The 25,105-nt window shown below is 39.2% G+C and overlaps 1 protein-coding gene across 3 annotated transcripts in view; it reads left to right on the top strand.

Annotated features, from left to right (window-relative positions):
* Positions 1-25,105, top strand: part of LOC115220388 (SPRY domain-containing protein 3) — a 123,969-nt gene that overhangs the window by 64,846 nt on the left and 34,018 nt on the right. For all 3 annotated transcript variants that reach the window (XM_036510080.1, XM_029790507.2, XM_029790506.2), the window contains exon 3: positions 12,661-12,776. In XM_036510080.1, coding sequence (XP_036365973.1) covers positions 12,661-12,776 — 116 coding nt within the window. The remainder of the gene's footprint in view (positions 1-12,660; positions 12,777-25,105) is intronic.

Here is a 25,105-nt window from a genome sequence, read left to right as displayed (position 1 = left end):
CAAAAAGTGGATGTGACAAAGCTGAGGAATAACTACAATTTAACCTCATTTCAACCAATCTGTGATAACAAACTTGCTGGCATCTCAGACAACACACACACACACACCACACACACACATATGTGTGTGTGTGTATATATATATATATATATATATATATATATATATAATTTATAAATAATTTTATAATTTTATAATTTTATATAAATTTAATAATTTTATAATTTATAAATAATACCGGCACCCATAGCCCTTGGTAACAAATTCTGAAATAGCCTTTAAGATATCTACGATTAACCACTGCAAGGGGAATTACTCCTGTAAGACAAACGGGGCTTGGTTTTTTCACAGCGGGGGGTTTCCTTGACAAGGCAGGCTTACATGAACACACACACACATAAAACATAATATATATATATTTTTTTTCTGCCACCCAACGGTTCTCACGGCAGTAGCCACTGACAGCCGAACGATCAAACGCACACACGTACACAAAAAATGTTTTCTACCCCTACGCCAACACACACATATATAGAACAGTATACACACACACACGTCTCTAAGTAGATTTTTTCTCGCCCCTTATAAAACATCCAATATTCCTTAAATAGTCAGAACTTTATTCTCGGTCACAAAGAACATCTACACACCCTCACCCACATGATTGACCGATGCCTGACCCGTTGAATTCTTCAGCCACCGGTTCTCAACATACACTGATAAACAGTTTCGCCATGGGCTCTTAGGAGCATAGTTCGATTTGTTTTTGCTCCGCCTCTGTTCTGTTTTTGTTTTTCCAACGGATTTCCTATTTTCTTCCTGAAGAGAAAGACACAATATGGTCCCATTATTCAATCGGATTTTGGTAATTTGTGCCTTTCGAAACACGTGTAGAATGAAATAAAACGATTTCTGTTCAATCTGCGTTCAGCTCCATTTCTTCAATTCACCAATAATGTTTATATATATATATATATATATATATATATATATGTCATCATCATCATCGTTTAACTATCTGTTTTCCATGATAGCACCGGTTGGACGGTTTGACTGGGGTCTGGGAAGCCAGGAGGCTGCACCAGGCTCCAGTTTGAGCTGGATGCCCTTCCTAACGCCGACCACTCCGTGAGTGTAGTGGGTACTTTTTACGTGCCACTGGCACAGAAGTCAGTCAAGGCAGCGCTGGCATTGGCCATGTTTGGATGGTGCTTTTTACATGCCACTGGCACAGGTATCACAACTACAATTTCCATTTGATTTTTATTTTGATGTTGATGTACTTGACTCAATAGTTCTCCTCAAGCACAGCAGTTCGCCCTATGATCCAAGGTAAGCACAGCAAGTCGCCCTACAATCCAAGGTACTTTTGAATGGGCTGGGGCTGGTTATGAGAAACTGGTGTAGGATACAGCCGTGAACTCACTTTATTTGCCAGGTCTTCGCAGTCGCAGCATATATCCAGGGGTCTCAGTCTTTCGTCATTGCCTCTGTGAGGCCCAACATTTGAAGGAAATATTTGACCACCTCATCCCATGTCTTCCTGGGTCTACCTCTACTCCAGATTCCTTCAACTGTTTGGGAGTGGCACTTCTTCACACATCTCTCCTCATCCATCTGTAGTAAACGTCTCTCTTGCACGCCACATCTAATGCTTTTTATGTCCAACATGTCTCTCAGGGTGCTTACACTCTGTCATATGTGCACACTGACATTACACATCCAGTGGATCATGCTAGCTTCAATTCTTTTGAGCCTACACATGTCCTCCATGGTCACGGCCCATGTTTCACTGCTGTGAAGCATGGCAGTTTGCATACATGCATCGTAAAATCTACCTTTCACTCTGAGCAAGAGACCCTTTGTCACCAATAGGGGTAGAAGCTTTGTAAACTTTGCGCAGGATATTCTTAATCTAGTGGTAACACTCTCTGAGCATCCACCCCCACTAATAACTTGGTCACCTAGGTAGCGGAAACTATCAACTACTTCTAGTTTCTCCCCCAGGAGTGTAATGGAATCTGTTTTCTGAGTATCAATGGTGTCTATTGCACCTGTGCATCTGCCGCACACGAAAGCTATCTTCTCGGTTAATTTTCCTTTGATGGTGCTGCACCTCTTACGTGTCCATAGTTTACACTGGGTACATCTTATGGAGTTTCTATCTACACCTTTTCTACAGATCGAGCAGGGCCACCTATCTGAAGGGGTGTGTGGTGTGTTTGCCTTCCTACTTACTAGAACTTTGGTCATTGCTACATTGACTCTAAGGCCTTTTGATTCTAAACCTAGCTTCCACACCTGAAATTTCTTTTCTAGTTCCTGTAGTGATTCTGCTATGAGGGCCAGGTCATCAGCATAGAGGAACTCCCAGGGGCAACCCATCTTGAATTCCTCTGTTATTGCCTGGAGGACTATGATGAATAGAAGGGGACTAAGGGCTGAACCTTGGTAGACCCCTACTTCTACCCGGAATTCTTCACTATACTCGTTGCCAATCCTAACCTTACTAACGGCCTCTCTGTATAGGGCCCGTACAGCCCTTATTAACCATTTATCAATCTCCAGTTTTTGCATCGCCCACCAGATAAGGGATTGGGGGACTCTGTCAAAGGCTTTCTCCAAGTCCACAAAAGCTAAGTATAGGGGTTTACCTTTAGCTAGGTATTTCTCCTGCAGTTTTTGAACCAGGAATAGGGCATCAGTGGTGCTTCTACCCGGCACAAAACCAAACTGCATCTCATCTAAGCAAACTCTCTCCCTAATGAGATGGGCTATGACCCTCTCTGTGACCTTCATCACCTGATCCAACAGTTTAATACCCTTGTAGTTATTTCTATCCAGAGCATCACCTTTACCCTTGTAGCAGTTGACTATGGTGCTGTTACGCCAGTCATTGGGTATGACTCCATTTTGAACTACCTGGTTTACAATGCGGGTGACTAGGCCATAGCCCACACCACCAGATGCTTTAAGCATCTCAGCAGTGATTCCTGATGGGCCGGGGGCTTTTCCTGGCTTCATACCCTTAATTGCTTTAACTACTAGGGAGCTGTCTATTCGGATAGCTGGTCCCTCTACTGGGTCAACATTTGGCAGGCTCTCCTCCTCCCATTCATTCTCCACATTCAGCAGTCTCTCATAATGGCTTCTCCAAGCCTCTTTCTTTACAGAAACATTGAAAGCAAGTGCACCATCATCCATGCGGACACATTTCTCTCTTGTGACATCACAATTTTCTCTCACACACTGTCTTGCAATTCGAAATACCTCAGTTCTTTGGTCCTCACATCGCTGGACATTAGCAGTCTTCTTCTTTTCTGCTTCACCCTTGGCTATGTATACCTGCTGCCCAGCCTCCCTTTTGGCTACCTGGTACAGTTCCCTGCTACTCCCATCCCTCCAGGCTTTCCAGGCCTGTTTCTTTGCTCTAATGGCTTTGTCTATTGTACTATTCCACCACCACGTAACTCTAGGTCTGGAAGAGGCTTTGCACCATCCACAGACTTGGTCTGTGATACTCAGCAAGCTGTCCTGTAGGAATTTCCAGCTCCCTTCTATGTCCAACGTCTGTAGCTCCTCCTCCCTCTCATCAAATTTCTTGATGAGGATGTCCCTAAATCTCTGACCATATATGTATACATATATTCATAGATGCCTGGCGAGCATAAAATCAGCAGGATTAGTAGTGCTTTTGGTAGTCTTGATTGGTGTCTGTGGAAACAACATAATATATCTTCACAAACTAAAGTGAAGGTATATAACACAAGTGTCCTCTCATCTTTGCCACATGGAAGTGAGGCATGAGTTGTTTACTGTAGGAAGGTAAGGCAATGTGAATGATTTCATCAATACTGTCTGAGAAAAATTGGGGGGATAAACTGGAATATGGCCATTAGTAATGTGGAGGTGCTTGAAAGGAGTGACTGTAGAAGTATAGAATCAATGATTTTGCAAAGACGTTTGAGGTGTGTGTGTGTGTGTGGGGGGGGACATTTGGTAAGGATGAGTGATGAGTGACTGCCCAAACAGCTATTGTACAGTGAGTTGGAAGATGGTAGGAGACCAGCGCATAAGCCTAAACTAAGGTTTATGGATTGCCTTAAAAATGCTCTAATACAGAAAGGAATTGCAGCTTGGTAATTGGGAGAGGGAGACACAAGACCATGATGGATGGAGAAAGATAGTGCATGATGGTTGTTCAAGGTTTGAGAGGGAGAGAGTGAAGTATGAGAGAATTAGGAAGGGGCTTAAAAGTGGGGAACCTGTGGAAAGTGAGAGAGTGTTGCTTTTTATGTGTGTGGTTAGTGGGCAGAGGTATTTGAGTCATGCATACCTGGTGAGCCATCAAAATTCTCATAGAGATTGACCCATGATAAACAATGATGTAGATATTAAAATTCATAACAAAACATGTGTAAAATGTGGAAAAGTGTGCCTCTCAGTTGGAGGTTTAAAAAGACAGGTTAAGAGAGTGCATATGGTGGCACCTGTTTCTCATGTGTTTTAAAGGTTGGCCGGGTTTAAAAGTCATATAAGGGCATCACATGGCAACAGACATGAATCCTTTCAGTAAGTCTTCTTGGCAATGGCTTTTCTCATGTAACAAGGATGCAGTGGTGATATATATATATATATATATATATATATATATATATATATATATATATATGGATGGATGGGTGGGTGGGTGGATGGATTTTAACGCAGGTATAAATCAAATATTTTTACTTTCGACACATGTTTCGAAGATTTCACTGATATTATTCAGAAGAATAAATGGTATAAAACAATGCAATCTTCTCTTCAGGGAAGTGGAAAAACAAAACTCGTCAATAAGACATTTTAACAGAAAATTATGGATATGTATAGTGATTTAGTGAACGCTATTAATAGTGTTTGAAAAAACGTTATATGATATAACGTCAGAAGTATCCTATAGAAAGAGGAAGGATATTTTTAGTGAATGTTAAATATAGAAGAAAATTAATGTTTAAATTATATATAAGGATAGAGATTACGTATATGAACTAAAGGTGTGTTTTTGCCAATGTTTACATCGGTATATGGTCCAAAATCTTCTTCAGTAGCTCCAGTGAGGACATCAAATGGATATTTGCCTTTAACCAACACCACTTATATTCATTAACACTGGGTAGAACATTTTACTGCACTTTTGAATAGACCATTTTCCATTGACATGAGGATGATAGAAAAATTCGAACATTCCAGTTATGGCATATGTTTAGCTGTGAATAAGCTGAATAACAATAAGTTTCCAGGGTCTGGTGGAATCTATGCAGAGGTCTTGAAATACAGGGATGACAAAATGTTTGAACTCTTAAATATATTAATTTGTCACTTTTGAAGAACTGAGGAAGTTCCTCAAGACTGGATTGATGCCATTTTAGTCTCCTTGTATAAATCGGACCAAAGGATCTGTGTGGTAATTTTTGTGGGATTTCACTTTTGTCTGTAGTTGGAAAGGTACTTGCCTGCATTCTGTTAGGACATTTAAATACCTTCATAGTTCCAAATATAGTGTCTGAGTCTCAATGTGGTTTTTGCTCTTCCAGAGACACAGTTGATTGTATCTTTAATGTCAGACAATTTCAGGAAAAATGCATTGAACAGAATTTTGCCCTATACCATTGCTTTTTTTTTATTTAAGCAAGGCATTTGATACTGTTAATGAAAATACTCTGTGGCTAATTCTAAGGAAAATAGGTTGCCCAGAAAAATTTGTGAACATGATCAAGGCTTTGCATCAAGATATGAAGGCTAGAGTTAATTTTGGTGGTAGGCTTTCTGAATCTTTTGCTGTGGAAAATGGAGTAAAACAAGGAAACCTTGATGCACACACCCTCTTAGCAATATACTTTGCTGTTGTGCTATCACATGCTTTTCAAATCTCCAAGGAGGGTATGTATGTAAAATATTGAGCAACAGGGAATGTTTTAATCTGACCAGACTGAAATTCAAAATGAAAGTTTTTACTTCACTCATTAGGGAACTCTTAAATGCTGATGACTGCGATCTAATCAGTCACTCTGAAATGGGCCTGCAATTTCTTGTATCTGCATCTGACACAGCTTGTGATGACTTTGACTTGACCATCAACTTAAAAGAAACAGTTGCATTGTTTCAGCCGGCATGTGGTGCTGTTTACAACCCCACTAAAATTTTCATTATGGGTAAGTTACTTGAGGTTGTTGACTCTTTCATTTACCTTGGAAGAACTGTATAAAATGATGGAAATCTATACACAGAAATACATCTGTGAATTCAAAGGGCAGTACAAGCATTTGGTGGTTTGGAATCATGCGTTTGGTGCCAATGGCATATAAATAACAACACAAAATTGGCTTTCTATCAGTCGTTTGTCTTACCAACCCTGTTGTATTCTTCTGAAATATGAACATGATATGAAAGACATTGCAAATTGTTAGAATGATTCCACCAAAAATGCTTTTGCCAAACTTAAAACATTAAATGGGGCTTTTTTACTCCGAACACAGATGTCTTTGCATCTGAAGGCATCACTACAATTAAATCAATGTTTCTGAAAAATGAAATGAAATGGTCTGGCCATATTGTTCAAATGGTGGATGAACGCACACCCAAACATCTGTTTTATGGCAAGTTTGCAGAGGGAAAAGACAATCAGTGTAAACCTAAAAAGAGGTTTAAGGACGGCATAAGGACTACCATGAAGTCACTTAGAATGGATCCAAAGCCCATAGAAACCCTTGTTTCGGATCGAGCTGTATGGCAAACAAAAGTGTGGAGTGGAGTGAAAGCATTTGAGGAGGTCAGGATAACACATGCAAAATTCAAGAGAGATTTAAGGAAGAATGTTGTGATCAAGAAGGTGAATCTCAGTGACCTGTTTGTGTGCACAGTTTGTGAGAGACCATACCTTTCTTTTGCTGGGCTCAAATCTCATTTGAGGACTCATGAAAAATGAACCTCCACCAACTATTCTGCCTATTTCTCTGTGCACACCTTTCAATGCCGTGTATGCCACAAGGTCTGCAGTTCTAATGGAGGCCTCAAAAGACATTTTAAGATACACAAAGATCAGAACCTAACTGCAGCTCTTGGTGGTCCAAATTGGATATGCTATCTACGTGAGTGTCTTTTCAATACATTGTCTGGTTTAAAAAGCCACATCAGATGCTATGATGAATCTAAGGTGTAGGTACAAGAGGTGGTCAAACTCTGCATAAAGAGTAGACAACCACCATGTTTATAGATGTGTGTGTGTGTGTGTGTGCATGTATATGTATGCATGTGTGTTACTGTCTCCTTGTCTTGGCATCATGTGATAGTTCTAAACAATCATCACATTCATACAAATAATGTCCTCCATTCCCAGATTTCCATAAACACATCTGGCCATGGGGAAATATCACTTGGAAAGAGATGAGTGTTGGTAACAGGAAGTGCATTTGGCCATAGAAACTCTGCCTCAATAAATTCCACCCTACCCAGTTGAGCATGGAAAAATAGTTGGTAGCACTTAACTATACCTAAAGTCTTCCATCATCTTTTGTAATGCATTATGACTGCAGTCTAGTTATACAGGAAGCTCTCAGATTGTGATTTGTCTGTCCACAAAACAGTTCATCTGCTCACTGCTGATCTGTGTTAGTGGTTGCAGTTAATGATTTATTTTTGTATGTAGTTTTTCTTAAATGCTAGTTCCCCCTCCTCTCCTGCTTTAAACTCCTTCCACCTTTGCACCATATTTTTGTCAGTGGCGGCAACTCTGTAAACAACCTGTAACCTACTATTCCTTTGTCAAAAACTCTTTGATTTTTCTGACCTTATCTTATCAAAACATCATTTTAGTGGAAAATATCTTTTTCATAGTTTTGTATATAGTCTCCATTTTCTAAATATATGTTTAAAAATGTTTTTGAACTTTTTACACCCAATAACTATGTGAGTATGAGGGTTTATGTGTTATGATGTTTTTTATCTGCCCCTTTCTTCAGACAAAACCAGTGAGATTGATGCAGTTGATATTTCTCTTGAACAACTGCAGATAAAATTGGGCAGGGAAGGTATTTTAGTGAACTGGGAAAACTGGATAAGGAAATGGGAAGAAGGGTTCGCGAGGGTCATAAAGTGGTGAGCAAATACAATATGGCTGACATTAGAAGGAAAGACAAATGAGGCCTGAGTGGAGGTGACACAAAACCACTGAGTTTTGAGAAGCAAAGGCCACTGTAGTAACAGAAAGAAAGGCTGTGTGTGGAAATGGGGTGTCTATGAACCTGCAGTTGCTGTATATTAGCAAGGACTTTGTGCCAATCAATCATGTAGCCTTCCTTTGGATGCGATCAAGGATGTCTGTATGTGTAGTAGCTGCACCATTTCAGATCATCATCATCATCATCATCGTTTAACGTCCGTTCTCCATGCTAGCATGGGTTGGACGGTTCGACCGGGGATCTGGAAAGCCAGAAGGCTGCACCAGGCTCCAGTCTTATCTGGCAGTGTTTCTACAGCTGGATGCCCTTCCTAACGCCAACCACTCCGTGAGTGTAGTGGGTGCTTTTTACGTGCCACCTGCACAGGTGCCAGGCGAGGCTGGCAACGGCCACGGTCGGATTGGTGTATTTTATGTGACACCTGCACGGAAGCCAAACGAGGGGGTGCTGGCATCGGCCACGAGTCGGATAGTGCTTTTTACGTACCACCAGACCATGGATCCTGGCTGGTTCAATTCGATTTCGATTTCGCTTGCCCCAACATGTCTTCGCAAGCAAAGGGGGTTGGCATGGGTGCCTGTCGTACGGTCAGATTGGTGTATTTTACGTGCCACCGGCACGGAAGCCAGTGGAGGTGGCGCTGGCATCGGCGACGAGTCGGATAGTGCTTTTTACGTACCACCAGACCAGGGATCCTGGCTGGTTCAATTCGATTTCACTTGCCCCAACATGTCTTCGCAAGCAAGGGGGTTGGCATGGGTGCCTGTCGTACGGTCAGATTGGTGTATTTTACGTGCCACCGGCACGGAAGCCAGTGGAGGCGGCGCTGGCATCGGCCACGAGTCGGATAGTGCTTTTTACGTACCACCAGACCAGGGATCCTGGCTGGTTCAATTTGATTTTTCGATTTCGCTTGCCCCAACATGTCTTCGCAAGCAAAGGGGGTTGGCATGGGTGCCTGTCGTCGGATGAGGTTCTATATCGACTTCGCTTGCCTCAACAGGTCTTTGTGTCCAAGGGAGGAAAGGCATTCATAAGTGGGCTGGGCTCACTTGTCCTGCCTGGTCTTCTCACGTACAGAATATTTCCAAAGGTCTCGGTCGCTGGTCATTTCCTCAGTGAGGCCTAAAGTTCGAAGGTCGTGCTTCACCACCTCGTCCCAGGTTTTCCTGGGTCTACCTCTTCCACGGGTTCCCTCAACTGCTAAGGATTGGCACTTTCTCACACACCTATCTTCATCCATTCTCACCACATGACCATACCAGCGCAATCGTCTCTCTTGCACACCACAACTGATGCCTCTTAGGTACAACATTTCTCTCAAGGTGCTAACGCTCTGTCGAGTATGTACACTGACATTACACATCCATCGGAGCATACTGGCTTCATTCCTCATGAGCTTACGCATGTCCTCGGCAGTCACGGCCCATGTTTCACTGCCATGTAGCATGGCTGTTCGTACACACGCATCATACAGTCTGCCTTTTACTTTGAGTGAGAGGCCTTTAGTCACCAGCAGAGGTAAGAGCTCCCTAAACTTTGCCCAGGCTATTCTTATTCTAGCAGTTACACTTTCAGCGCACCCACCCCCACTACTGACTTGGTCACCTAGATAACGGAAGCTATCAACTACTTCTAGTTTTTCCCCCTGGAAAGTGACGGAAGTTATTTTCTGCAGATTTTCGGAGGTTAATGCTCCAGAGCATTTGCCACATACAAAAACTATCTTCCCAGTTAGCCTACCTTTGACATTGCTGCACCTCTTATGTGTCCATAGCTTACACTGGGTACATCTTATAGAGTTTCTACCTACACCTTTTCTACAGATCGAGCAGGGCCATCTTCCTGAAGACATTTGTGGATTGTCTACCTTCCTACTTATTAGTACTTTGGTTTTAGCTAGGTTGACTCTAAGGCCCCTCGATTCTAAACCCTCCTTCCACACCTGGAACTTCTCCTCCAGCTCTGATAGTGACTCAGCAATAAGAGCAAGGTCGTCAGCGTAGAGGAGCTCCCAGGGACAACCTGTCTTGAATTCCTCCGTAATTGCCTGGAGGACTATGATAAATAGGAGGGGGCTGAGTACTGAACCCTGGTGGACCCCAACCTCTACTTTGAATTCTTCTGTGTACATGTTGCCAACCCTAACCTTACTTACGGCATCTCTGTACATGGCTTGCACAGTCCTCACCAGCCATTCATCTATCCCCAGTTTCCTCATTGACCACCAGATAAGGGATCGGGGGACCCTATCAAAAGCTTTCTCCATGTCAACAAAAGCCAGGTACAAGGGCTTATCTTTGGCTAGGTATTTCTCCTGCAGCTGCCTTACTAGGAATATAGCATCAGTGGTACTTTTCCCTGGCACGAACCCAAACTGCATCTCATCTAAACTAACTCTCTCTCTAATTAGTTGGGCTATGACCCTCTCCGTAACCTTCATTACTTGATCCAACAGCTCGATACCTCTGTAATTATTTGTATCTAGGGCATCACCTTTACCTTTGTAGCAGTTGACTAGTGTGCTGCTACACCAGTCATTGGGTATGACTCCTTCGTGTATCACCTGGTTGACTATACGGGTGACCAGGCTATATGTGGAAGCAATAGATGTGGAAGCAATATTTCATTGTAGGTTAATTTGCTGCTTGATCAATTTGTCATCTGTATCCAAGTCAGAATGCCAGCAAGTTATTAAATGATGCTTAAACAGGGTCTTGAAGTGACTTGGATATACAAACTTTCTCTTTCTGTTGATGTTAAGGTGTGAGAATTTTTTTTTTCATTTTACTTGGCATTCCATCATCATATGTATGAAAGGAGGTAAAATTTATTCAAATTTCAAAAGCAAAAAAGAAAAGTTGTAGAAGAAGAACAAAGCTACAAAAAAAAAGAACAATGCAGAAAATACTATGGTAAAAATATTTTTCATGTTAATTCAACCATTATTAGAAAAGATAAAAATAAATGTACAAAAAATAAAACAAATTTATCTGACAACCCAATACAAAAATTTTTCTTCAGTCCTTTGCTTTCATTTTGCTCAACACATCAAAATAAAGAAATGCATGTAAAATGACATGTATAGAATATAGATGGTTATATAATACTAAACTAACCAAAATTTATTTTAACCACTTTATTTTGAAATATAACAAGAACACAAAATAACAACTAAACTATTAATAGCATTGAGACATTAAAATTTCAGATTACAAGCAATTTTTGTTCCAAATCATTGTTTATCACATTTCTAATGCACTTATTGACCCAATTTAAACTAAAAACCAAAACAGATACAACAAACAGATTAAAGAATGACATTTGACATGGATGATGGTAATAAATTACCCTGGTTACAAATTGACTAACAATAGCAACAAATTGTTTTAATGCACTTAGTTAGTTAGTTAGTTAGTTAGTTAATTTGGCTCAAAAGCAAATAGCAAGGCCATGTAGGGGGACATGGAGTTAAGTACAGGGTGGTGTTCATGTAAAGAGTTCAGGCCACTTGAGGTCCAGGGAGGCTTTGAACAAAGTGGTCGTCGGCATCTTCACCATCTCGTCTGGCAGCTTGTTCCACGGATCCGCAACCCGGACGGAGAAAGCTCCTCTCCTTCGATTGAGATGAAATCGTCGCAGGTAGAGCTTTTTGGAATGACCCCGCAGCCGACGCTCCGGAGCAGGAGTGAAGAACAGCTCTTTCGAGAGGTTACACTTCCCGCTTATGATGTTGTGGGCGAGAATGAGATCACCACGGCGGCGGCGTTTTTCAAGAGAACAAAGGTCGAGTGTCCTCAGCCTTTCTTCGTAGGACAAATTTTTGAGACCATGAACCATGCGGGTAGCCAGCCTCTGGACTCTTTCGAGGTGCTGTATGTCTTTGAGGAGATAAGGAGAAGAGGCTTGAATCCCATACTCCAATATGGGTCTCACCAGCGTGACATAGAGTGGCAGGAATAGTGATTCAGATTTTGTCATACTGAGTATGTGAGATTGTCAGGACAGATTTTAGTGATGGCGAACCTAGCATCCGTAGTAACTTTAGGATCTCTAGTTGTATGTTGTTCATGTTTAGCAGTGAGATAGAATTATTGTTTGCTTGAAATGTGTAATGGTTGTGATTTTGTGTCATTAAAGAGAAATACTTAACATGATCTCATTGTAGTTTACTTTCATGGAGTTAGTGTAGGTTTGATATGAGGTAAATTGCATGAAAGAAAATCATATAGTTTAATTCATAACTTCTGATCATTAGTCTAGCATCATAAACTCAAATCTAGTAACCTTTATTCAGTATCAGCATAAAATATTAATATTGAGAATTTCTTGATAGTCATTTAATAATAACGTGTTTCTGACTGAGTTATTTGCATAAGCTAAATCTGCATGAAGAAAATAATATATCTTGTCATTTTCAATGTTTATTTTGTCTTTTTAGGTACATTGTTAATGATGAAGACAAAGTAGGAGTGTATATAGCAGCTGATCCTCTCACACAAGACAGAAATTACTATGAGGTTGAAATCCTAGACAGTGGATTGCAGGGAACTATTGGTGAGGAACTTTCATTTTTTATATTTAGTTTCAATCTTTTAATTATTTGCCTATCAGGGTTTATTTCATTATCCTTAAGTTTAAAATTAGTTTGGTTCAATACTTTGATTCATCAAAAGTAGTATAGACTCCATTCTGTTGTCAAAAGTATAGCTAGCAAGACAAACAGCTTGGAGCATCTCTTTTAACTGGTATATTACAAAACATTAAAATTTCATTTTCCTATATGGCTAGGAGGTTATAGTGAACCAAGTTTCTTGGAAAAGTAGTATTACTTACCTCCAATAGCTATTCACTGTGACACGTGATGGCATAACCAACAGTAGCCTGTACAATTTCTTTTCAAGATTATTATTGTCAAAGTAATACCCTTACCTTTAGATAAAGTTATTACTGTCTTGATAGTTACACTTATTCTACATTTCAGTTAGTTTGACCTCCAGTCATCATGACATGTTCTTCATAATATCAGAATGTATTCAGACAAGGAACCTTTAGTTCTAAACTAAGTGTCATCATCCAGTACTACTGAAACATGTACATTTAATGTTAGACTTTTAGGTTATCAATTTTTCACTCAAAGCAGCCAAAGTAAATTGATGTAAATTGTTAGACTTGTTGGTTGGATTATCAGTAACCTTGATAGAAAATGCTTCTCTGGCTTTTCTATGGTTCTACTGCTCTCAATCTGTCATGGAAGTTTCTTTTAGTTTTTGTTTTTTATAAACACATATATGTTAGGCTGTTCCTGATTAAGTGTTTCTTCTCTTGTTAAGATTTACAAAGTTTCTTTATTCTAACTGAAAATTCCCAGTTTCTCTTTCATAAAACTTCTTGCAAATAGTCTCTCTGCTAATTTTCTTTGTTAATTTTGTATTATTTGTTTCTTTCTTTGAAGAATTTCTAATAGGAAATTTCTTAGGTAACTTTGTAATTATTGTTTTGTTATAAATATACAGAGGTTGGACAAAATAATAGAAACACCTTAAAATTTCAAACAAATTTATTTGAATATGGGGTAGGACTGCCTTTGGCAGTAATTACAGCTTGAATTCTATGAGGTATGGACTCGTACAAAGTTTGAATTATTTCCAAAGGAATTTTTGTCCATTCTTCAGCTAAAACAGTCTCTAGTTCTTGTAGTGATGATGGTGGAGGATATTGACTCCTTACTTGTTTTTCTAAAATGCACCATAAATGTTCAATAATATTGAGATCTGGAGACTGTGGTGGCCAGATAAGATGTTCAACTTCATTAGAATGTGCCGTCTTCCATTCAGTAACCATTTTAGCTGTGTGAATTGGTACATTATCATCCTGAAAGTTTGCGCTTCTCTCCAGAAACAGTTCCGCAACCATAAGATGAATTTGATCAGATAAAATGCTTAAATAGTCTTGACTATTAATTCTGCCATGAAAGGAAACCATTGGGCTGGCGGATTTCCAAGATATAGCCCCCAGATCATCACAGATCCTCCTCCATGTTTAACAGTTGGAAGAAGGCAGTCTGGGTCAAATGCTTCTTTTGGTTGCCTCCACATGTATACTCGGCCAATGGTCAAAAATCAGGTAAAGGATGACTCATCCAAGAACATAACATTCTTCCACTGCTCTAGGGACCAATTCTGTAGGTTTTTACTCCACTCTAAATGCTTTGCAACATTTGTTTTTGAAAGTAGTGGTTTTTTGTGAAATCCGGCTTTGTGCAGCTCCTGGCAAACAGTTTTTGTGGAAACTGGGTTCTTGAGGTGGTCATTAAGCTCTGCAGAAACTTCAGGAGCTGTACTTTTGTGATCCTTTCTAACAATTTGCATAAGAGTCCAACAGTCCCTATCTGAAAGTTTTGGTTTTCTTCTGGAGTTTTGTTTTGATGCTGAGGTTTTTCCCTCCTTCTCAAAGGCTGTCATTACTTTCAAGACAGTACTTCTTGATACACCAAACATTTTGGCTGTTTTCATTACACTAGCGCCTGCCATATGAGGACCAACAATTTGACCTCTTTGAAAGTCTGATAGATCTGTCATTTTAATGAATTTTAATTACCTTTTTCTGATGATAAAAAAACCAGCAATTTTAGCAAAACATATTAAGCAACACTAATAATAAATCAAAAAACATAAAAATAAACAAGCATTTGATGGTTTTATAGATATTTCAAAATTATGATGCTAGGTGTTTCCATTATTTTGTCCAATGCCTGTATATACAGGGTGCGGTGAATATATTGTTGTCAAAATTACGCAAAAATAAAAATAACACCGACATCTCATTTTAGCAGATATTTTACCAAAATTACATTAAAATATCTTGAAATATTAAATAGTAAACTTATTCAATAAAATCACCATTGGCTTCAACTATGGCCTTCAGATGACTTTGGAATCTCCTGCAACTTTTCTGGAGAGTCTCCTTGTTTATGCTGCCATAATCCTTGCCTTCATTTCGTCTTTGGTGTTACAAGGAGTTTTGTTGGTCTCTTGCTCAATTGCACCCTACACATAATAATCAAAGGTGTGGTTGCAGTCTGGGGAGTTAGGTGACCAGATGTTAGGGGTTGTGTTGTCACAGAAATTGTCTGACAGCCATGACTGAGTTCTCTTGCTTGTGTGGCTTGGTACAGAGTCCTGTTGCCAGATATAGGGTTCTCCAGCAGCCACCCTCTTGACCCATGGCAGTACTATCTTCTTCAGGCACTTGATGTAGGCCTCCATGTTGAGTCTGAGGTGTGTGGGAAGATAAATGCAGGCATAACATTGCCATCACTAGTGGTCACTCCCAACACCATTATGTTAACTGAATGTTTGCTTTTTATTACTTTTGGTACAAGCCAATGGTTGTTCTGTGTGTTCACCAATTGTTTGTATTGGAGCTTCTGGTGTGAATGCCAAGCAGTACAGCATGTCATTTGCAAATTTCTGGCAAAGTGAACTGTGTCATGGTGCTGGTTTTTTCACAGACAGTGCCCAACTGACCCTATTATACTGTGTGTTGACAAAATAAAAAACAAGCAATGTGCATACATGAAATTAAAAATATAGAATGGCGACAATTTACTCATCACACCTTGTCTCTATATGTATGTACAAAAATATATTCATATAGATTTTTCTCATATATATATATATATACAGTAATCATTTGCCATGTCGCAGTTCACCTATTGCACCCTCAGCACATCACAGATTTTGCTGGCTAATATATCATGAGTTTCTGCAGCTGATAAGTATTTATATTTTTTTAGGTTTTAATTATTTCTGTGGGAAAATAAGCATTTTCAAGCCTAAAAATTAATAGATTAATAGATACAAATGCAGTACAGTACTGCACTGCATAACACATTAATTAAAATATTTAAAATAAAACATGTAGTGTATTGTAGATGATTAAATAAAGAATCGCACATGCTGTATGGAAAATGAAACTCGAGAGTTGAGTGTGTAGTGGTGTTTTGCATTTATAATAAAAATGAATATATACAAATTATAAAAATAGTAACAAAAAAATGTACAGTACAGTACTGTTTCTGCTTAGAGGATTTTCACCTATCACTGGGGTTTTGGAATGTAACACCTGTGACAGTTGAGGGATTACTGTGTGTGTGTATACACACATGCATCTATATTCACATATATATATATATATATATACCAGATTTGACTGGGCCAGATTTGACTGGGCCTGATGAAGCCTTCTGGCTTCACAGACCCCAGTAGAACCGTCCAACCCATGCTAGCATGGAAAACGGACGCTAAACGACGATGATGATGATGATGATATATACATACATACATACACATAAACATACACATACACATTCACATATACATACATTTAGAAAGCCTTTGAAAGGATCCCCTGTTCCTTTATCTGGTGGGCACTACTGAAGCTAGGGATAGATGAGTGGCTGGTGAGAGCTGTACAAACCATTTATAGGGATGCTGTCACTAAGGTGAAAGTCGGCAATGAGCATAGTAATGAATTTGGTGTACAGGTAGAAGGCCACCAAGAATGGTTCTTAAACTCCTCTTGTTTATCACAATCCTCCTGGCCATAACAGAGGAATTGAAGACTGGCTGTTTTTGAGAGCTCCTCTATGTTGATGACCTTGTTCTTATTGCTGAATCATTACCAGAACTAGAGAAGAAATTTCAGATGTGGAAGCAAGGCTTGGAATCTACTTACTTTTCCTTAGTAAGTAGGAAAACAGACCAATCACAGATCCCGTCTCAGGGAAATAACCCTGCTCGATATGTAGAAAAGACAGTGAGTTGGGAAAGGAGAACTACCAGCAAGCCAGGCTAAAGAAGGTCTTCACCCATAGATGGTATTGTTATCTGTTTGGTGGGATATGAAAGGTTTAGTCCACTTTGAATTTTTAAACCTAAACCAAACAATAATAGAGGAGATCTACTGTGAGCAACTTGAGCGGCTAAAGTCAGCACTAAAAGAAAAACAACTATCTTTGGTTTCAAGTCAAAAGGTATTCTTCCACAGTCTTCAAAATAATTTGGACGGAAAAAATATGAATTCTGTAGATGAGGTCAGAACAGTACTGGAGGATACAGTTCTATATTTAAGAGATGAGGAATTATGTACATTATTTACAATTGATGGATATTTGTCCTCATCTTGTTTGTTGTTAACACAGCATTTCAGCTGAGATACCCTCCAGCCTTCATCAGGTGTCTTGGGGAAATTTTGAACCTAGGTCCTCATTCCTAAGGTATTTTTTGATGTTGTTGTTATTCAGGTCACTGCCTGGAATCAAACTCGGAATATTGGGGTTAAGAGCACGGGCTACTAACCCCAAGATTCCGAGTTTGATTCCAGGCAGTGACCTAAATAATAACAGCTACAACAGCAACAATAATAGTAATAATAATAACAACATCGGAAAAAAAAATACCTTAGGAATGAGAACCCAGGTTCGAAATTTCCCCAAGACACCTGATGAAGGCTGGAGGGTATATCAGCCAAAACGTTGTATTAACAACAAACAAGATGAGGACAAATATCCGTCAACTATAAATAATGTAAATAAAGTACTGGAGGAGTATTTTTCATTACAGACAAGTGAATTTTGGAAGAGGAGCCTTGCAAACCTACAAGATAAATGGAAGAGCATTGTAGACAATGAAGGAGAGTATATTTTAGATTAAAAATGAACTTTGTTCATCTTAATTTTGAAAACTAAAAGAAGTAAAAAAAAATCACATTATTTTCGGGATGACCCAATACGTATATATATATATAGATGGAAGCACTCCGTCGGTTACGACGACGAGGGTTCCGGTTGATCCGATCAACGGAACAGCCTGCTCGTGAAATTAACGTGTAAGTGGCTGAGCACTCCACAGACACGTGTACCCTTAACGTAGTTCTCGGGGATATTCAGCGTGACACAGAGAGTGACAAGGCTGGCCCTTTGAAATACAGGTACAACAGAAACAGGAAGTAAGAGTGAGAGAAAGTTGTGGTGAAAGAGTACAGCAGGGACCACCACCATCCCTGCCGGAGCCTCGTGGAGCTTTAGGTGTTTTCGCTCAATAAACACTCACAACGCCCGGCCTGGGAATCGAAACCGCGATCCTACAACCTAACCACTGGGCCATTGCGCCTCCTATATATATATATATAGGAGGCGCAATGGCCCAGTGGTTAGGGCAGCGGACTTGTCTTGCTGGGTCTACCTCTACCCCAGATTCCTTCAACTGTTTGGGAGTGGCACTTCTTCACACATCTCTCCTCATCCATCCGTAGTACATGACCATACTAGCACAAATGTCTCACTCGCATACCACATCCGATGCTTCTTATGTCCAATATTTCTCTCAGGGTGCTTACACTCTGTCGTGTGAGCACACTGACATTACACATCCAGCGGATCATGCTAGCTTCAATTCTTTTGAGCCTACACATGTCTCCACAGTCATGGCCCATGTTTCACTACTGTGAAGCATAGCAGTTCGCACACATGCGTCGTACAATCTACCTTTCACTCTGAGCAAGAGGCCCTTTGTTACCAGTAGGGTTAGAAGCTTTCTAAACTTTGCCCAGGATATTCTTATTCTAGTAGTAACACTCTCTGAGCACCAACCCCCACTACTAACTTGGTCACTTAGGTAGCGGAAGCTATCAACTACTTCTAGTTCCTCCCTCTGGAGTATGATGGAATCTGTTTTCTGAGCATCTGTGGTGTCTATTGCCCCTGTGCATCTGCTGCACATAAAAGCTATCTTCTCGGTTAATTTTCCTTTGATGGTGCTGCACCTCTTATGTGTCCATAGCTTACACTGGGTACATCTTTATACACACACACACACACACACACACACATCAAAGCGACATACTCAATGATTATAATTGTTGTTTGCATAACTGAAAGTATATTAAAAATATAATTTAAAGTAGATTGTATTTAGTAAGTGAATATGTAATTTATAAAGATGTGTTTGATTAAATACAACTGATATGTATTAACAATTACACCACAAAAAAAAAGAAGTTATATAGATTATATATATTATATATTATACACACATTTATATACACAAAAGTATATACACCCACATACTCGCTCATTTTACTGTATTCATGAGCATTTTTTAATATAAACAAAGCTATAAACTGTTATAGTATGCATATATGAACATATAAAAAGTTTAATGGTGCGCATACATATGCACATATACACACACAACATGTGTGTGTGTGAAGGAACTACAACGCAATAGATAATAAGAACAGTGTGAAGAAGTGCCACTCCCAAACAGTTGAAGGAATCTGGGGTAGAGGTAGACCCAGCAAGACATGGGATGAGGTGGTCAAGCATGACCTTCGAAAGTTGGCCCTCACAGAGGCAATGACAAAAGACCAAGACCTCTGGAAATATGCTGTGATTGTAAAGACACAACAAATAAAGTGCGTCCACAGCATATCCTACACCAGCTTCACATAACCAGCTCCAGCTCATTCAAAGTACCTTGGATCATAGGACAACCTGCTAGATCGTCGGGTGACCTGCTGTGCTTAGGTCTGTGTAATTGTGCTAAAGATAAGATATGCCCCTTACACTCTAGATGTTTGATGAAGAACCTAGTGTATCAATGCAAGATCATTTCTGAGGGAAGGACATACTTCTATATAGGGCCAGCTCACTAAATTTCAAAAAAAGACTAGCAAATTATTTCAATTCATTTAGAGATAGAAATAAAATGAACAACATGAGTTTAAGCAGACTAATCTGGTCCCTTAAAGATAGGAATCTTAGCTTTACCACAGAGTGGGAGATAATTAGTACGACTAAACTGTATAGAACAGTGAGAAATAGATACGAGTTGTGTGTAGAAATGTACCACATCTTTACATTGAGTCACAAATTACTTAATAGTAGGTTGGAACAAGCCTTAAGATGCTTACACAAACATGTCAAAACCTTTAAGAAATTTAAAAGATACTAGGTAACTCAATATTCCACCCATAGATGAGTGAGAAAGAAAAGATAGAAGCCCATGCCCAGAACTCCCCAACGGCATATCCTTATTCTTAACTAACCTATATTATTTAAAGGAATAGCAAGCAGGATTGCAAAGTTAGGTATTTAAAAGTTGAAATTATAATGAAAGATTAAAATAAAAGCTATAGATGAGAAATTAAATAAGTAAACAAGTATACAAAAAATACATAACACCACAAATAAAAGAAAAAGAAAAGAGAAGAAATGATGACAATAATAGAGAGAGAAGTGAAGTAAAAAAGCTCAAGACAAAAAGGGGGAGTTGGGAAAAGAAGAATTAAAGTAAGAAGAGGAAAGGGAAGAGGAAGAGAAAACAGGGAGAAAAAAATATAGGATATATTAAAGCACATATAAACCGGCTAGTTAATGTTATAAAACATAAAGCCTGTTGTAGCAAATATTATGTATTGTTAAATAGGAAGAGAGGTGAAAGATTGAAAGCTTGTTTTGTGTTTTTAAATGTTTCAGAGAGGACGTAAGAGAGAAAGAAAGAGTGAGATGGAAAGAGAGAGTGAAAGAGACAGAGAGTGGTGACGGCATTCGTTTTGTGTTTTTAAATGTTTATCACATCGGGAGAGAAGTAGATCCATAGATACATATACACATTGTTAAATCAAAAGCAGGGAGAGAAGAGGGACACAAAGGAAGTGAAAGAGAAAGTGAGAGAGACAGTAGATACATAAATCCAAAGAAAAGTTCATACATAGATACATACGCACAGCAAATATTGGATGTCAATTTCACTTTTCATTACCACACGACGATAAAATTAACTCACAAATGGCTGAGTACTCCACAGACATGCATAACATTAACGTAGTTCTCGGGGAGATTCAGCTTCACACAGAATATGGCAAGGTTGGCCCCTTTTAATTACAGCTACAACTTGAGACCTATATATATATATATATGAATGTATTTGTGTGTGTGTATAGTATAGGTTAGTTAAAACATGTTTGCAATAATAAGTGTTGCGTGGTGGAAATAAATACAATTGCCAAACTTTCATTCATAAATCCATTTATTATTTCGTTCTTTTGCATTTCAATTTGTACATTTGTACCCAGAAATTTTCAACAACTGTACACCAGAAGAAATAGAAAAAAAAGTAATTTTATCTCCTAAAAATTCTGACTGTCTTGCAATAAATGAAAAAGTTCTTAATATTATACCAGAGGCACTTAAAACATACTTAAGCACAGATTCAGTGTCCTGCAATAATGAAGAGGAGGTTCAGAACTATCCATTTGAATTCATAAACTCACTCACTCCATCCGGTTTGCCTCCTCATTGTCTCAACTTAAAAGTAGGGGCTATTGTAATTCTGCTAAGAAATCTTTTGATCAGTCAAGGATTATGTAATGGAACTTGCATGAAAGTGCAAAGACTTCATGAACATTGTGTAGAGGCATCATTGGTAAGAGGCTCCAACAGAGGTCGTACAGTTCTAATTCCCAGAATTAAACTTGGCCCAAGTGATGAAAATATTCCATTCACACCAAACAGACTTCAGTTTCCACTTCGACTTGCATATTCAGTGACAATTAATAAGGCTCAAGGGCAAACATTCGCAAAAGTTTACAAGTGTAAACTTGCTGGCCACTTTATTATCTTATTATTATTAATAATGCTAATCATACCTATTTAACTTTAAATATGTTAGATCATCAAGTATGAAATTTGTAAAAAAGAAAAAAAGTTTGCTAATGGCACAGGAGTGGCTGTGGTAAGTAGCTTGCTTACCAACCACATGGTTCTGGGTTCAGTCCCACTGCGTGGCACCTCAACCAGTATTTTCTCATGACCAATTATATGTCGCATTTATCAAAGTAAGAGTTATGACACTCAATTAGGATAGCAGACAAGGCCAAAAACGTGGTGTGACATGCACACAAAATATTGTCTGCCATGAAGTACAGTGAGGAAGACCACTGCACCAGCTAGCCTCACCACCACACCAGCCGCTCTATCATTACACATCCACATTACACCTTTAAGATCGGGGAACCAGTTAGGGGCCCGCTGGATCTCTCTTGGCATACCAGCAAACCACAAAATTGCACCAGCCAGCATCACCTCTACCCATCATCTATATATACATGTATGTATGTATATATGTATGTGTGTGTGTGTTTGTGTCGGTGTTTGTCTGACCACCATCATTGCTTGACAACCAATGTTGGTGCATTTGCGTCCCTGTAATTTAGCTGTTCAGCAGAAGAGACTGATAGAATAAGCACCAGGCTTACAGGGAATAAGTCCAGGGGTCAATTTTTTTGACTAAAGGGCGGTGCTCCAGCATGGCCCCCGTCGAATGAAATAATACCAGAAAAATGTTCCATACCACCAAACCAATAAGGTTCTTTGAATATGTACGATGTATTCTAAGGTTAAATAGTAATTCCGTTTACGTTTGTGTAACTGAGATATTTTGGTTGGATTATATAGTCATTGGTGTTACATTACTTTCTATATTCTGTAACTATCACAATATACTTTTCTGGGCCTGAAAATTTTATGGGGAGGGGGGCCAGTTGATTAGATTGACCCCAGTACACAACTGGTACTTAATTTATTGACCCTAAAAGGGCGAAAGGCAAAGTTGACCTCAAATTTGACCTTTGACAGGTCAAAAGACCCAGTCATCGATTAAAAATTCATACTGGATTCTCAATGGGAAGTATTTTTAATTTTTAGTGACAAATTATCAAAAATGGTGTACTAAGCAAAACAATTTGAGCTTGAAGGAGAAATAAAATGCTGATAATCAAAATAAGCATTTTTATTATTTCAATAATGATGTCTACTTTAATTGTAACCACTTTTCAGCTTTTCTATGGTCAGTGGTTGCAATGCCACTGCCAACACTTAAAATCATCAAACAAATTGTTGGCATCCCCTTCACCTCAGGGGCTACTCCTGATTGCTTAGCAGATGAAACCACATGTCCCAACCTCTTACCCTTGCCTTGCTTTAAATGATTTGGGACTTGTTAATGAGACAATTTTCTTGAAATTATTGTGATGCATTTTTCATTTCTTTTTCTGTTGAAATGTTCTTCGTGTAGTGGTTCTGGGGTCAAATTTACAAAGGATGTCTAAATAACCCACTTAAAATATCTGACTTCCTAGGATACTGAAATAATGATGAGAGTCTTTTAGGTTCAAGAAAGGTGAGTTTTACTTGCATAGTTTCTGGGTCTCTTTCAAGAACACAGGCTAACCACCACTTACCATCATAAATTGCAGTTACAAACCCTTTTATGTCCTCAAATTGAATATTTTGCATGGAGATTCTAGTTTTATTATAATTATCTATTGTAGATATCGCAACTTTTATGTCCCTGGAATTGTCCTTGCATTTCTAAATCTCTCTCTCAATAGATTTTCCTCATTCAACATTTGAAGAGTAGATAAAATTAATCCCAGGAATGTTTTGCTGACCATGATCATAAAGTTGTCTTGAGTCATGGTTTATTTCTTGAAAGGGTGTTGTAAACCTGCCCCAAGCTGCCATTTGTTTAATTGTACCTCCTAAACCATCACAAGGTCCCTTGTCATGAGAAGTAGCAAAGAAGTGCCACTCATTCTCCACATTCAGCAGTCTCTCATAATGGCTTCTCCAAGCCTCTTTCTTATATATATATATATATAATATATATATATATATATATATATATATATAATATACACACACCACATATACATACATACATACATACATATATATATATATATATATATCATCATCATCATCATCATCATCATCATTTAGCGTCCGTTTTCCATGCTAGCATGGGTTGGACGGTTCTACTGGGGTCTGTGAAGCCAGAAGGCTTCATCAGGCCCAGTCAAATCTGGCAGTGTTTCTACGGCTGGATGCCCTTCCTAACGCCAACCACTCCGTGAGTGTAGTGGGTGCTTTTTACGTGCCACCCGCACTGGTGCCAGACAGAGCTGGCAAACGGCCACGAACGGATGGTGCTTTTTATGTGCCACCGGCACGAGGGCCAGGCGAGGCTGGCAACGGACACGAAACGGGGCGGTGCTGGCAACGGTCGCGAAACGGAAAGTTCTCTTACATGCCACCGGCACTGGTAACACATCTGCAATTTCCATTGATCGATTTCCATTGATCGATTTCGATTCTGATCCTCACTTGCCTCAATGGGTCTTCACAAGCAGAGTTTCGACATGCCACCGGCACTGGTAGCACATCCGCAATTTCCATTGATCGATTTCGATTCTGATCCTCACTTGCCTCAACACGTCTTCACAAGTAGAGTTTTGTGTCCCAAGAAGGGAAGGTATGCATACGTAGGCTGGCTCCATCCCATGTAGAAGGCCACGGGTTGTGGACTCACTTGTCCTGCCGGGTCTTCTCGCGCACAGCACACTTCCAGAGGTCTCGGTCTCTAGTCATTTCCTCAGTGAGACCTAAAGTTCGAAGGTCGTGCTTCACCACCTCGTCCCAGGTTTTCCTGGGTCTGCCTCTTCCACAGGTTCCCTCAACCGCTAGGGTGTGGCACTTTTTCACACAACTATCTTCATCCATTCTCGCCACATGACCATATATATATATATTATATATACACACACACATATACATACATACATACATACATACATACATACATATATATATACATATATATATTATATATATACACACACCACATATACATACATACATATATTATATATATATATATATATATATATATATTATATATATATATACACACACACACATATATACATACATATATATATATACACATATACATACATATATACATATATATATATATATA

This window comes from Octopus sinensis, linkage group LG16 (genome assembly GCF_006345805.1).
Source record: "Octopus sinensis linkage group LG16, ASM634580v1, whole genome shotgun sequence".
NCBI classification, from domain to species: domain Eukaryota; kingdom Metazoa; phylum Mollusca; class Cephalopoda; order Octopoda; family Octopodidae; genus Octopus; species Octopus sinensis.
Note: the sequence above shows the minus strand (reverse complement) of the source record. Positions and strands in the feature narration are given on the sequence as shown.